General features: G+C 31.2%; 2 protein-coding genes across 4 annotated transcripts in view; both read right to left on the bottom strand.

The window, feature by feature from the left end:
• LOC126748056 (uncharacterized) overlaps window positions 1-1,222 on the bottom strand; it is a 1,030,708-nt gene extending 1,029,486 nt beyond the window's left edge. The window contains exons 1-2 of one of the 3 annotated variants that reach the window (XR_007664607.1): window positions 837-1,222; window positions 82-154 (exon numbers count right to left, since the gene is read on the bottom strand). The gene's annotated coding sequence lies outside the window, so the exon portion shown is untranslated. Of the gene's footprint in view, window positions 1-81; window positions 155-836 lie in introns of those variants that run through there. The other 2 variants (XR_007664606.1, XM_050457052.1) reach the window with 2 other exon arrangements.
• A 1,719-nt stretch (window positions 1,223-2,941) lies between these two features.
• Window positions 2,942-11,768, bottom strand: LOC126748096 (uncharacterized). The gene is made up of 2 exons (XM_050457095.1): window positions 11,508-11,768; window positions 2,942-4,649 (listed from the first exon to the last, which is right to left on the bottom strand). Exon 2 carries the CDS (start codon window positions 4,025-4,027, stop codon window positions 2,942-2,944), a length of 1,086 nt encoding a protein of 361 aa, XP_050313052.1. The 5' UTR covers window positions 4,028-4,649; window positions 11,508-11,768.
• Between the last annotated feature and the right edge of the window lie 1,763 nt (window positions 11,769-13,531).

The raw sequence follows: 13,531 nt of genomic DNA on the forward strand, positions 1-13,531 counted from the left end.
AAAACTTACCTTTGCTTTTGTAGATTGGAACTATGGAAGACAAATACTATAGGATGCAATGAGTAAAATTTTTCCAAAAACCTTGCTTGGTTTGTCAATGGAGCACAGCACTTTTAGATCTAATCAGTTTAATAAGTGTTGGGTGCTTCAGAATCTAGAAATGAAAGAATATAAACGTCTAACTAAAAACTGTTGATATATATTCTAATATTCCTCAAAATTAGCACAAAGGACACATTAAGAAATTCCAAAGGAACATTAACTACTCTTATGATGCAAAAACGGAATATAAAATGAATGTTTAAATTGTCTTTGTTACCTATCCATATTTATAATATAAATGGATATTAAAATTACTGTGTGGTCATTTAGCAATTCACCTACCCAACGATTTTCAGATTTTTTTTGATTGTTTAGCAAGCTTACCTTAAATCGATTATATTAAAAGAAAAAAATCCTTGAATGAACCAATTTTTAAGAAAAAAACGATAATTTACGTTGTATTCGACCATATACAAATTTGTTATGCTTATATTTACTTATGAACACAATAATATTAGAAATATAATATGGTATTATCATGGGCTAACGACTTTTCTATTGATCTAAAATATTTTTATTTTGTCTCTCCATTAAGTAAATAAAAATATAACAATATGAAAATAAGACTTTTTGTTAACAACATTGTCTTGTTTACTTTTAGAACGTTGACGTTTATAGTGTCAAATATCAAATTATTAACATATCCTGTTCCGAAAAATTGAACAAAATCTTCCACATTGACAGATAATATAACTTATGACAGATAATATACTTAAATTAATATAAAAACTTACCTTTGATTTTGTAGAATAAAACTAACTGGGCGAAATAAAATCTAAAACATTCAATGAGCCAAATTTGTCAAAAAACTGCTTGTTTGAGAACTTTAAAGGAAGCAATCGCCAGCACAATAAAACTCAACTGCTTACGCCTCCAAATCACTTACCTAAAAATGACAAACGAACAAACTTATAACTAAAACCGATTAATATAACTTCGAAATAATTAATATTCCTCAAAATAAGCACAAAATAAACCTTAAAAATTTCCCAAAAGAAATTTTATAACGCTTATAATGCACAAAGGAATCTAAAATGAATGTTTATTTACGCTGGTTACCCCGGATACCGCTCCATATACGTTTATTTGTCAAAAGCACGGTTAACTTTGTCCTTGTAGTTTTAAGGTGCTTCTATGTAGCGATGATTTAATGGAGAGATTCGCAACGGCGACATTTAAGCGTAGTCGTCACTGCCGAATTTTTTTTTTGCTAGGTTTGGGTTATATTGTTATATTATTTATTGTAGGATTTTACGAATACGTTTCTAGGTTTTTGTATATAATATTACTGTTATAATATTTAATATTATTATTGTAATATTTAATATTAATATTATAATATTAGTTGATGTTATGAATTTTTGCTTTCAATGGTGTTTGAGATTCGTGGTGACCATCAACGTAAACTTGTCAAACGCAATATTTTTATAGAAGCATTTTTTAAAATTTAGATTTCCTTTATCAAGTCTAATTTGTTTTTTATTTACAATTTAAGCGACATAGGGAATGTTAGTGAAGAAAATGCTTTTCTTATAAAAAAGTTAAAATACAAAATGTTAGTAATTATTCAAGAGCTACTAAACAACGTTAATGGTCAGGGATCATGACTATACATTTAATTGAAAAAAACATAAGTGTTTGACTAAAAACATTTATTGCTAATAAAGAAGTTTTGTAAATATAAAGCCTAAAAACCTTTTTTCAAAACAATTTATTAGTTGTATCCTAAATAAACCATAAATACCAAATAAACCAACAAAACAAATTTTTTTTAATCCAAAATCGAAGGGGGTGTATACCCGCAAAAAATTTTGAAAAATTGGTTTAATTTTTTTTTAATTAATAATAAGTACTATTTAAAAAGCACTAAAAAAGCTTTATGACATCATTGTTCATAATTTATAGAAATGCCATAATATTCAGAGAGAAGTTCTTATGAGGGTTTATGTATTAGAATAGAACAAACGGGTTTTTACGTCAATTTTTTTATTGTACTTTTTTTTGAAAACCAGTTATAATAAAATTAAAACAGGTTTAACAGAATAAGGAGTAAAGATGCCATCGACAAATTGAATCAAAGCCTTAGAATCCGATATATTAGTAAAAGTATGAAAAAACAAAAAAAAAACTATTTTTTCCCACTGTACTATATTTTTTCCAAAATTGGTTACAGGCAAATTTTAATGTGAACCTTAAACTGAAAATCCTGAGGGATAAAAGCCCAAGAAAAAAAAAATTTTTTTTGCTCCAAAATCGAAAGGGGTATATCCACAAAAAAAATTCGAAAAAACGGTTTTTATTTGTTTTTAAATAAACTATAAGACTAACAACATTTTGTCTTTTATAAAAGTTATGAGGAATATTCCGAGGTATTCGTACGTTAAAACGAATCTGTTTTAGCTATCATAAAATCGGAGAAAATAAAGAAAAACCATGAAACATAAATATCGAATTATCAAGGGTCCTATGGAAAAATTTTAATTTTTTATTTGTCTATCCTGTACTACTTTTAAATACCTTTAAAAAAGGTTATTATGGATTTGACTATAAAATAAATGGAAAACCTATTTCTTTGTATTTTTCGATTTTGAAGCAAAACCCGGGCTCAAAATGAGCATTTTTTCAAAATATGCTCCGATTTCAAAATTGTTTTCTTCTGTTTAAAAACCATTCAAAAACTAGTAAAAAAGCCTAATCAATTCAGCAATCCTAATTCACCAAACCTAATCAATCAGATATCAATTAAAAAACAAAGGTTTACTGCTATTATTCTCAAAATGGCTACTTTTATTTACAATTTCTTTACTAACATGTACTATGCACATTTATCAAAATCTTATTAATCCATTAAGATATATTTACTAACCTCATATCCCTTTATATCTTTCTTGCAAGATTTTGAATGATGATGAGTGTTGAATTGGATTATTTCACTGACACTCTCTAGATCTCCCTGGCAAGTGATGAACTTGTCGGCAAACTGGCAGCATTCTTTGAAACTTTCAGCGGTTTCATCAAATTTAGGGGCATCTGCTAACCACAGTAATCCATGGATATGGGGTGATCCACGATGATGAAATTCTACTCGATAGTAAAAATGCACTATTGGGTGTTGCTTAAATGGTCCACTATCACTCTTCAGGTGTTTAAATAACAACTTAAATCTATGGTAAAAATATCGAGCACACGTTATAGGGTCGGTTCTGATTAAACAGGTCTTTTCCAAATAAGAGAGGGTATTAGCTTCTTCAAGTGAAATTTCTTTACCATCAATAACCTTGGCTAATATTACAATTAATTCAGGCCATGCTGTTTCAGCTGCGGAAATGGTTATGAATAATGTTGGAATTCCAAACTGTCGAATCATACACATTAGTTTTGTTTTCTCTTGTTTCCAGTATGCGGGGGAACCTTTTATTTTATTAAGAAAATGATAGCCATCATCATTTTTTACAAGTTGCTCGATAAAATCGGGTTGTATGACTTGTCCAGCTGTATATTTTCCACTTTCATTTTTCTTCTTCCTAAGGCATGTATACACAGCTTTTGTTAATAAAATTATTTGGCTCTTTTTAAATGTGTATAAAAGATAATCTGTCCTTGCAAATCTCCTGTCTTTGTGCTGAAGTTGTATTTTAATTTCATCTGAGTAGCTATACTTAATAAAAAATTGTTTCATTTTCCCACAATATAGACTTGGAAAGGAAAGTTCATCACTGTACTTGTCCTGCATTAAATGGATTGGAGTTTTTCCTTCCCCAGGGGCAAAACAGATATTTTCTAGATTATTCTTGTTTAGTAAAGTTTCTTGTCCACCAGGATTCAATGGTTCTTCATCCTCATCTTCTAGAAATTCATCCAACTGATAGATATTGGCCTCTTTTTTACTACACCTTACAGCATTATTTGAATTTTCGACTTCCATTGTTTCACAATTATTTAGTTTATCCACCACAACATTATTTATTTCTTTTGTTGTACTATACTTAAATGATTCAAGATCAATCTGCCTAATTAATGCATCTATTAATATATCATCATCGTCATTATGATTTTGTTGTGAGCTAATGTAGTTTTCTATATCTTTCTGCCAATTGTCAGACACTTGAATACCTTCTTGGACATACAGGGGTTGTTGACACAAATATTTAGCCCTCTCTTATAGCTAACTCGAATTTTGTTGGTAGTCTTGTTATTGCGACACTGCTTGAATAATTTATGTTTAGTTGTCTCTGGTCCAACTGTCTTTCAGTTCCTTTATCTTCAGTCACATTGGAAATTTTGCTCATGTCTGTTGGCTTCTTCTTCTTGATCAATACTGGGCTATCTTCTGTTACTTGCTTCCTTTTAAACGTCCCATTAATATTTTTTCTGCCTGTTTGTACTGCCACACCACTTTGAATAGTTTTCTTTTCACCAGTTTCAGTGATGACACCACTTGTTTTTTCAGGTTCTAAGGTCTTCTGCTCAAGTTCCTTTTCTGCATTTTGAATTTTCTTAAGACGCTTGGCTCTGATAGTTTTGGCAGACTGTTTTTTTACACGCATCTGAAACAAAAGAAAAGGCTATTAGCATGTGCTTTTTAAGAAGCTAAATAAAAGTAAGCCTAAAGACAAGCAATAACTATTTATATTTCTATCTCAAGTTATATTAAAAATGTAAAAAAAATTTTATTTAAAATTGGACAAAGTTGAAAACTACAGAGGTGCATGCCTCCAATCAGCTATTCCTAAGTTATGTGACTATTTGGTTGGCTCTGCAAAGGTTTGGTATCCGATTCTCAGCATGGTTTTTGCCACAGAACATTCACTGCAACAAATTTGTTATCTTATCAATCTGATCTAGTACTCCTAATGGAAGAACATAAGAAGGTAGATGCCATTTATACTGACTTTTCTAAAGTTTTGTTTGAGAAGTTGTCTGTAGGTTTATGCTCAATTGGTTAATTGCTTTAAAAGTTTATTTGAGGGGCGTGTTCAGAGAGTCAAGATAGGCAGCTGCCTCTCTGACCTAATTATAGCCACCCCAAGTGTTCTGAATATATTGTATTCTTAAAGACATCTTTATACTTAGGTATATGAAAAGCCATTTAAGTGTTTTAATAATTGAATAATTAGAGTGTAAAATGTATAAAATAAAATAATTAGCATTACTTTATTTTGAAGTAACTGGAGTCTTTGAATATCAGCCTTTTTACATGAGATTAATAATGACAAACAGTAATATAAATTTGGATATATAATAGTACTATATACAACAGAATCAATCTAAAAACAAAGATTTACTGCTAAATGCTATTATTCTCAAAATGGCTACTTTTTTTTACAATTTCTTTATTAACATGCACTATGCACATCTATCAAAATCTTATTAATCCATTAAGATATATTTACTAACCTCATATCCGTTAAACTGCTGCCAAAACAGAAATTAAAGGAATTAAATTAAACAAAATATGAAAATGATGTTAGAAAAGGTCAAAAAGTATCAATAAAAAATTTGTCAAGGCTATAATATGTTTTATTCATTTATTCAATCAATATACGGGAAACCCCATATTACAAAAGATTTGGCTACAATATTAAATAAAATAAAAGATGTATAATTAACATAATAAAAGTACTTTCACGAACATAATTAGACAGTCTTCAAAACATATACACAAGAAATAAACACAATAAGAAAACAATAAATTAAAATATTTTAAAATATTTGACCCAGTTTACCAATAAATCCAGAGAGTGAGCTTGCAAATGGAATAATTATATTGCAAACGTAAATTTCAGCTTACTTTTTAACTTTTTAATATCTATTTTTTTTCCTAATAGATAGACGAACGATTGTAAATTTTTTTACTAAGTTATATGAGCGAGTTTCTGATAAGGGAAGATGTAGGGATTATGGTAGGAGAAAATCATCTACCTGACAAGTCAACGACCAGTGTTAGAGGAAGGTTTAAAGAGGAAGATTTATGAATAAGAGTAGCTGCTTCCAAGATAAAAAGAGAAAATAGAATTACGATTTTTTGAGATATGAAGAGGGGTTTACAAGAATCTCTTAACCTTATATAACACAACACAAACAAACATGTTTCATGTACGTTTCATGTACGTTTCTTTTACGTTTTACAAAAGAAACGTACGTCACATGTACGTTTCTTTTGAATCACAAAAATAATGGTCACTAACCCCTTGTTGCTTAAGTTTAAAAAAGACATGCCATAATGAAGTTGAGACTCAATAAAAGAAAACTAGACTGAATGTGCAACTAGTCCTCCCAGCTCATGTCTTTCGATTTTGAATTGAAGGCGACCATCAATGATAATACCAAGGAACTTGCAGTTTTCTTTGTTTTGCAAGAGGGACTTTTCATATAACATGATGCTGTGGATGTCACACTTAAAATATTATTTTTGGTGTATGTAAATAAGCCTAAGTTATTTACATACACCAAAAATAATACTTGTCCTAACACTCAACCTTGAGGTACTCCAGACTCAACGGATCTAAAATCAGACAAACACCCAGATAACACATCTGTGTGTATACTGTGTGTGTACATGTGTTAAGTAACTCAAGTCTGATGATGGCAAGAACTGCCGAAATGCATCCCTCCTGAATGTCAAAGTCAAAATATACTTTATTTGTTAAGTTTACAAAATTGTGCTAAAAGCTTCCTAATCCTAGAATTTACAATACTAGTATTTATTTGATTATACAGCATATAGGATAAAAAACAGAATACAGATTTTGATTTACATAGAAGCATATTTAATATAATCAAAGAAAAAAACAAAATACACACAGATGTGTTAAGTAACTCAAGTCTGATGATGGCAAGAACACTTGCCGGATTAGTATTTTATTTGTGTAGAAAATATAAGTATATTATATGTCAAGTATCAAAAACATAACATACAATATATGGAAAAGATTGAGAAAAATAAACAATTTAAAACTGACTCTGCAGGTTACCATAAACCTAAAGTTACGGCAAGTTACCTTATACCTACCTATAAACATATTTGAGTCTACAAAAAAACATATTATTTAAATTAAAAATATTACCTTATAAGCATTTTACAATATTCAGTTCAAATTAAATCCACTAGAGCTAGTTAATAACACAAAAAATTCAGAATTAAAAAGCTTGCTGCTCTTTATGTAAAACAGTTGTTATGTTATAAATATTATCCCGGCAAGACTATCCGGTTTACAGGGGCTATTTCTAGGGAGTTGAGTTTGTTCGACGGTCTTGGTTTAAGAGTTCTAAACAACAAGAACAACTCCCTAGATCTGATAGGTTCCAGAAACCCTGTTAAATTTAAAAGATGGAACAAAAAAAAAACCTATCAGGCCGGCTTCGTAGGTTCTCTGTATGGTCAGTTGCCTCAGTCACACTCACTCACTCAGTAGTAAAACACCTTAATTTAATTTAAATAGGGTGTTTATTAAAGTCTTCATACTCAATAGCTTAATTTATCAGAAACAATATATATATATATATATATATATATATATATATATATATATATATATATATATATATATATATATATATATATATATATATATATATATATATATATATATATATATATATATATATATATATATATATATATATACAAGTTTATAACCCAAAGGTAGATACCTGAATTCGTCAGTGATCACTTCGGAAGCATTAGTGCGGGTATACACGATCCGGTTTCAACGGATGCGGTAGAAACGGATGCGTTTCTACCGCATAGGATATACGCGATACACACTGCGTTAAAAACGGATAGGTATTAAAAAAAATTCAAAAATTTGATTGCTTCGAGACTTTCATCGGGAAATAATGTTTTCATTGCAAGATTCTTCATCAAGAATTATTTGTGGTCTTGAAGCAAAAGATTTTTTGCGAGAGTCAGTATAACGTGAAAACATTGAAGGCATCCATATTTTGAAAGTGGTGTAGAAAAAAATCGACAAATTTCATACAAATATTCGGCAGTATCATAATAAGTTTTTTAATTATTACAGAATGTCTAAAAAATCATTTGGCGAATTGTTGACTGTGTTAAAACAAGATATATAATGTAATAATTTGGGTGAAAATAACTAAAAACGCGCGTTACAACCGGAACGTATATCGCGATACATTGAAGTACGTGTGTTGCCCAGGATGATCCGGTTATCCGGCGCGCGGTCTTGCCGCAGCAAGCTGCGGCGCTGATCCGTCGATCCGGCATTGACGCATCCATGTATCGTCTTCTATTAAAACCTATGTGTTGTCGTGACGATCCGGCGCCGGACCGTTTTCGCCGGACCGTTCATACCGGATCGTGTATACCCGGCCTTACATAATAAGGCGTAACATTGAATTGTTTTAATTTAGATAATTATACCATAAATATAGTTACTTAAGTTTTAAATATTAAAATGAGAAAGTGATAATTTCATGTTAAATCATACAAAAAAAATCAAAAGAAGAATATGGTTAAGATTAAAAGAATGTGCTTACTGGTCAAGTTCCATGGTGTTCTTCTTTCGGGGGCGAGAGCCCGCGATGGGCAATTTTTCACCACATAGGGCTTACGGCATGATGTGTGTTGACGGGGCTAAGGGCGGCGAAATTATTTTTCAGGCTTCAGGGCGAAATCCTCATCACTGCTGGGTCACGGCTGGCGGTTTACACTGTCAGATTTAAGGAGCCCTAAGAGAGATTTCTCAATGGAAACACGGAACACCAAATAAAATGTCACCAACGGTGAAAACTACTTACGAAGTTTCGAGAGGCATCAAACTACTAAAACCCATCCTGCTTCAAAAATATTTCGTTGAAACTGAAGAAACACTAATGCATTTTAGTTTTAGATGTTATTTTAACAAAAAAAGGTGCTGGCGGAGAGAGATGATAATAGATTTATTTCAAACCTCTCTCCGTCACAGCGGGCAGCACGGTTCACTCTTGACGGACGCAGGAGCTGGAAAGACCCCCAGATGCGTCGCGGAACTGCTTAAGTAGTAGTCCAAAAGACGTCTGGGCGCAAGACCGGAGATTGAGGAACTTCACTCGTTACTTTATGGGTTTAGCCGCTATGGGCCCAACCAAAACCCATACATAGGTCACTAATAAGCAAACCATAGAGTGCCTAGTGGAAAGTACAATTACGGGCCAAATCGTAATAATTCGACACGCGGCGCCACTGGCGTCCGCTTTAGTAAACTGGTTGACCAATTCAATTGCCGTGAAATCTTCTCCATGCACAGCATATTGTAAACAATAACAAAGAATTAAAATGGTGATAATATTGATAGTGGTTTAATGAAAAATATTGGCGAATTCCATTAAGAGTCGAAGGCAATTGTAATTATGGTGGGTGTCTCAGTTTTGAAAGAAAAATTTAGAATAAAGTCATTTTTAAATATTTTAACCAAATGAATAAAAGTTAGGATTCTCCAGATCCCGTCTAAAGCGTAATTAATCCTGCAACACAGTTTTACTGTAACTTAAAATTAAGAGAACTATCAAAAATGAAGGCCACATTTCTTACCTGCTTAACATCTGGAAGAACAACATTGTTAATATGTAGACTGACACTATTAAATATGTCTCTTTTATAAAAGACCTTGGTGTCACTTGATGATGAGAGGTTGGCATTTGTGGAGCATATTTACAATGTGATAAGGGTGTGAGGGCTACCTAGTCGCTGGGTCAACACCCAGAATAGCAAATAACAAATTATTAGAAATTGTAATCATCTCACAGATGAGTCAACCAGTCTCATTTATTGTTCTCTGGTCAGATCAGTCTTCGAATACTGTTATGTGGTGTATTGACATTCATAATTTCACTGACAATCAGGTAAAAAGATCTCCTGCCTTGTAATAAGATATTACTTGGTAATAGTGTTGTTATATTATGATTTTATATGTTTTTTTTTATTGTTAGTGTTCTCTTATTTTGAATTTAATTCTTTATATTATATTATTACTACTATGAACCATATGCATTTATAATCTTGAAAGATTGCAATATTTAATGATATTTGCCCATGTATTTCATAAATTAATAAATAAATAAAAACAATAAGATTGAGGTAAATAATGACCTCAAAAATATTCACTATTACTCAATTTATTTTTTAGTAAACTATTCAATACTTATTGGTAAAAAAAACAAAAGTTCAAAAGAACTAAGCTAAGTTAATTCTGTATATTTATAATATGTATATATATCCAGTATATTTTTAAAATCTTGGTAATAAATAACATTATGTTTGCAATACAAAATATTAACTGAATTTAAATATGCATTAGCAATTTTAATGTAGATATATTATTAAATTGAATTTTTCTACTAATATCATCCCTATAATCCCACTGAATTTTTTTTTACTAACGATCAAAATAAAAATATGGTTTGCATCAATGTAATACTACTTCCAAGCACAATTATTTCATTATGCTTAAATAAGATTCTTTTATAAGCAATCTATTAATGAAAATATTATTTTTTCTAATGATAAGTCTATATTGTGTATTACTGATGTGATAACCACTGATGAGTACTACAGTCTCTGGTAGTATAAATATTTAATAATTTACTGATACTTACAATATTGGATAATATCCAAATCTTGATCAGAATTTTAGAAAGGCACTTTGGAAGTACCTATGCTTTATTGAAAAAATGCTTTATACGAAAGTGATATGTAATGGTGCAGTATCAAGTTAACTGCTAACTTTAATTTTCTATTCACAATTTTAATCTTAGGAATTGCCTGACCATATCACAGGACAGTGCTTCTCGAATGTTTAAATATTTTTCTGTTGTTACATATATGTTATTATTTTACATGTTTTAATTATATGATTGTAAGTAGCATAAGTTTCTTCAAATTTTCAAGTTTCAAACAATGTTTTTAGTTTAGGAATATGAAAATGTTATATAACAGTAATTGTTGCCTTTAAGGATTAAAGATCTGAATATAATATTGTTTTCTTTCTTAACCGTTGTCTTAGGAATATCATGTAAAAGTTGAATTTGTGAAGTGTAAGAATAAAAGTACAGTAAATTTCACTATTATTAAAGAGTTGAATATTATTTTATTACAACAATAGGGTTTTACAATGGCAATGTATACTTTTATTTTTTCCATATGCAGTTTCTGATTATTGCTGTGGTTATCTTTATTAATTTACATACCAATCTTTTTATGTAAGTTAAAATAATGTGGAAAACATAGCTTTGGAAGGTATTTTTGAATATAGCAAATAATCAATGTTAGGTTTACTAAATCTACATATAACCATTGTTATGTCTATGAGGTTCTAACAGCAAATGCAGTTGGATATTATAACTGTAATTATGACTAAAAACAAATTTATTGACTACAGAGTATAATAATGTACACTTACTTTTGCAATATGGCAGAATTGAAATAATAAATAAAACAAAACAAAAAGTCTGAGTTTATAAATGTCTCACTACTATAGTGTTCACCACAACTATAAGTCACTACTATACTGTTCACCACTAATTAAGTCACTACTATACTGTTCAAATCACTAATCACTAACACTGAATCGAAAATACTCTGAAGGTCCTGTGAATGTACGTATTCGCCAGAAAGTTTGGAAAATTGCAAAAAATGGCTGCAAATAACCAAACCACCAACAACTCGAACCGTACAACAATAACTTAATTCCACACAAAGAGAACTAAAGTCAGGGTTGCCACAATGATTTTTATAAAAGTACTGGATTCCAGAATAAAAAGTCTCAGAATGTACTAGATTTGACAAATAAGCTAGAAAATAGTTTTAACGGCTGAGGGAGAGGGGGGGGGGTGATGTAAGTAAAATAAAAGTCAAAATAAAATATAAAAACAATGAACAGCTTTGCTAGTGGTATTTTTTCAACAAAATTAAAGAATAAACAATTTGCCTCAGGTACTCACACATTAGTTGTGTGCATCCCTGCAGCAGCTGTTTCATTTTTACTATACTGTATTGTGGGTTGCAGTGATTTTAATATCATGTATGTTGTATAATACCGAATGCGTCTTCAATGAGAGTTTTGTTAAGTCAACATTGCATAAGTCCGTCTCTTTTATTCCGATTGGAAATAAAGGATAGACTTATGCCACATCTCTGTTTCCCCATTTGTTGTCTTATCAATCGATAAGTTGCACACAATATATTTTTATTATAAATGTATGTGTGTAATATTGTAAAAGTATGAATATAATTTTAAAAAACGTACCAGATAGATTCTATTAAAAAGTACTAGATCTAGTACAAATGTACTAGGTGTGGTAACACTGACTAAAGTCATGAAGCAATACTGACATAATATAATGAGAGAGAGGTCCGAGAAAGAGTACTGAAATCATGAAATTGAAGTGAAAACCACAGAAAAGCCGCAAATAGAAAGGTAAGGTGCCTGTTTTGCTATGTTTGAAGCGCCATCTAGTGGATGACCGGGGCCGGGGCAATTTGCGGTTATTCTGACCAAAAAACAGTGTTGCCAGTTATGAAATTGAAATTAAAATTTGCCACCAAAGCACGAATAGCTAAGGATATTTGATTAAAATTGAGATAAACCCGAGTTTGTTATTGTAATTATCAAAAAAGAAATAGAAATAGTATATTGTTTAAGTGCGCCACATCTGGCAACGCTGGGTAAAAAGCCACCAACCGTTGCATTGACAAAGTCCCAATTGAAATTGATGGTCCCCGCCGCAATTGCAGCACTGGGCCGACGTTGCTCTGCCTTTACTGCACTCGGTGTATAGGTGCACCCCTTTACATTTATGGTAACGCACTTTGCACTGCAATTACTCATTGCGTGACCATATTCCTGGCATCTGTGGCACTGTCTGATTTGCCTTATATTTTCAATAGTGAAGGTTTTTAAACGCTCAACGCGAACTTTAATATTTAATAGCGTGTCAGCTTTATAAATATCTTCTTGATCTTTTGGAACCAAGAACCTGATAAGGTCCGTTGACCTCTTTCTAAACCATCCCATTTCCTGTGGGTCGAACCCCATCAAGTTTAGTTCTTCTTTGATTTCTTTAAGATTAAAATTACGGTCGAACCCCCTGAGAATGACGTTCAGTTTTCGATACTCCTCGAAGAAAAAGGAGTTGAATTCCACTGCCTTTTCCCTGAGAAGTTTAGTTAGCCCTCTATGATCCTGAGAAGTCTTTCGGAAGATCGCTAGTCCCAGTCTCTCTTTTTGGATTTTAATAATATTGATTTTATTTTCCATAATCATTTTATATTTTAATGTCCAGTTGGATGTGTCCCTAATAACTATTTTGAGGACTTTTAAGGTACTGGGATTTGCGCTTCTCTCCTTTCCCGCCAGGGAGAGACTATTTAACGGCATGAACAGTGGATTTTTCTCTTTAGTTACACTGTTTTTGTTGTTACTAT

Source organism: Anthonomus grandis, chromosome 21 (genome assembly GCF_022605725.1).
Source record: "Anthonomus grandis grandis chromosome 21, icAntGran1.3, whole genome shotgun sequence".
NCBI classification, from domain to species: Eukaryota; Metazoa; Arthropoda; class Insecta; order Coleoptera; family Curculionidae; genus Anthonomus; species Anthonomus grandis.

Bases quoted from the DNA above. Each gene is read 5' to 3' on its own strand.
- LOC126748096 (XM_050457095.1), bottom strand. From the start codon at position 4,027: ATGGAAGTCGAAAATTCAAATAATGCTGTAAGGTGTAGTAAAAAAGAG.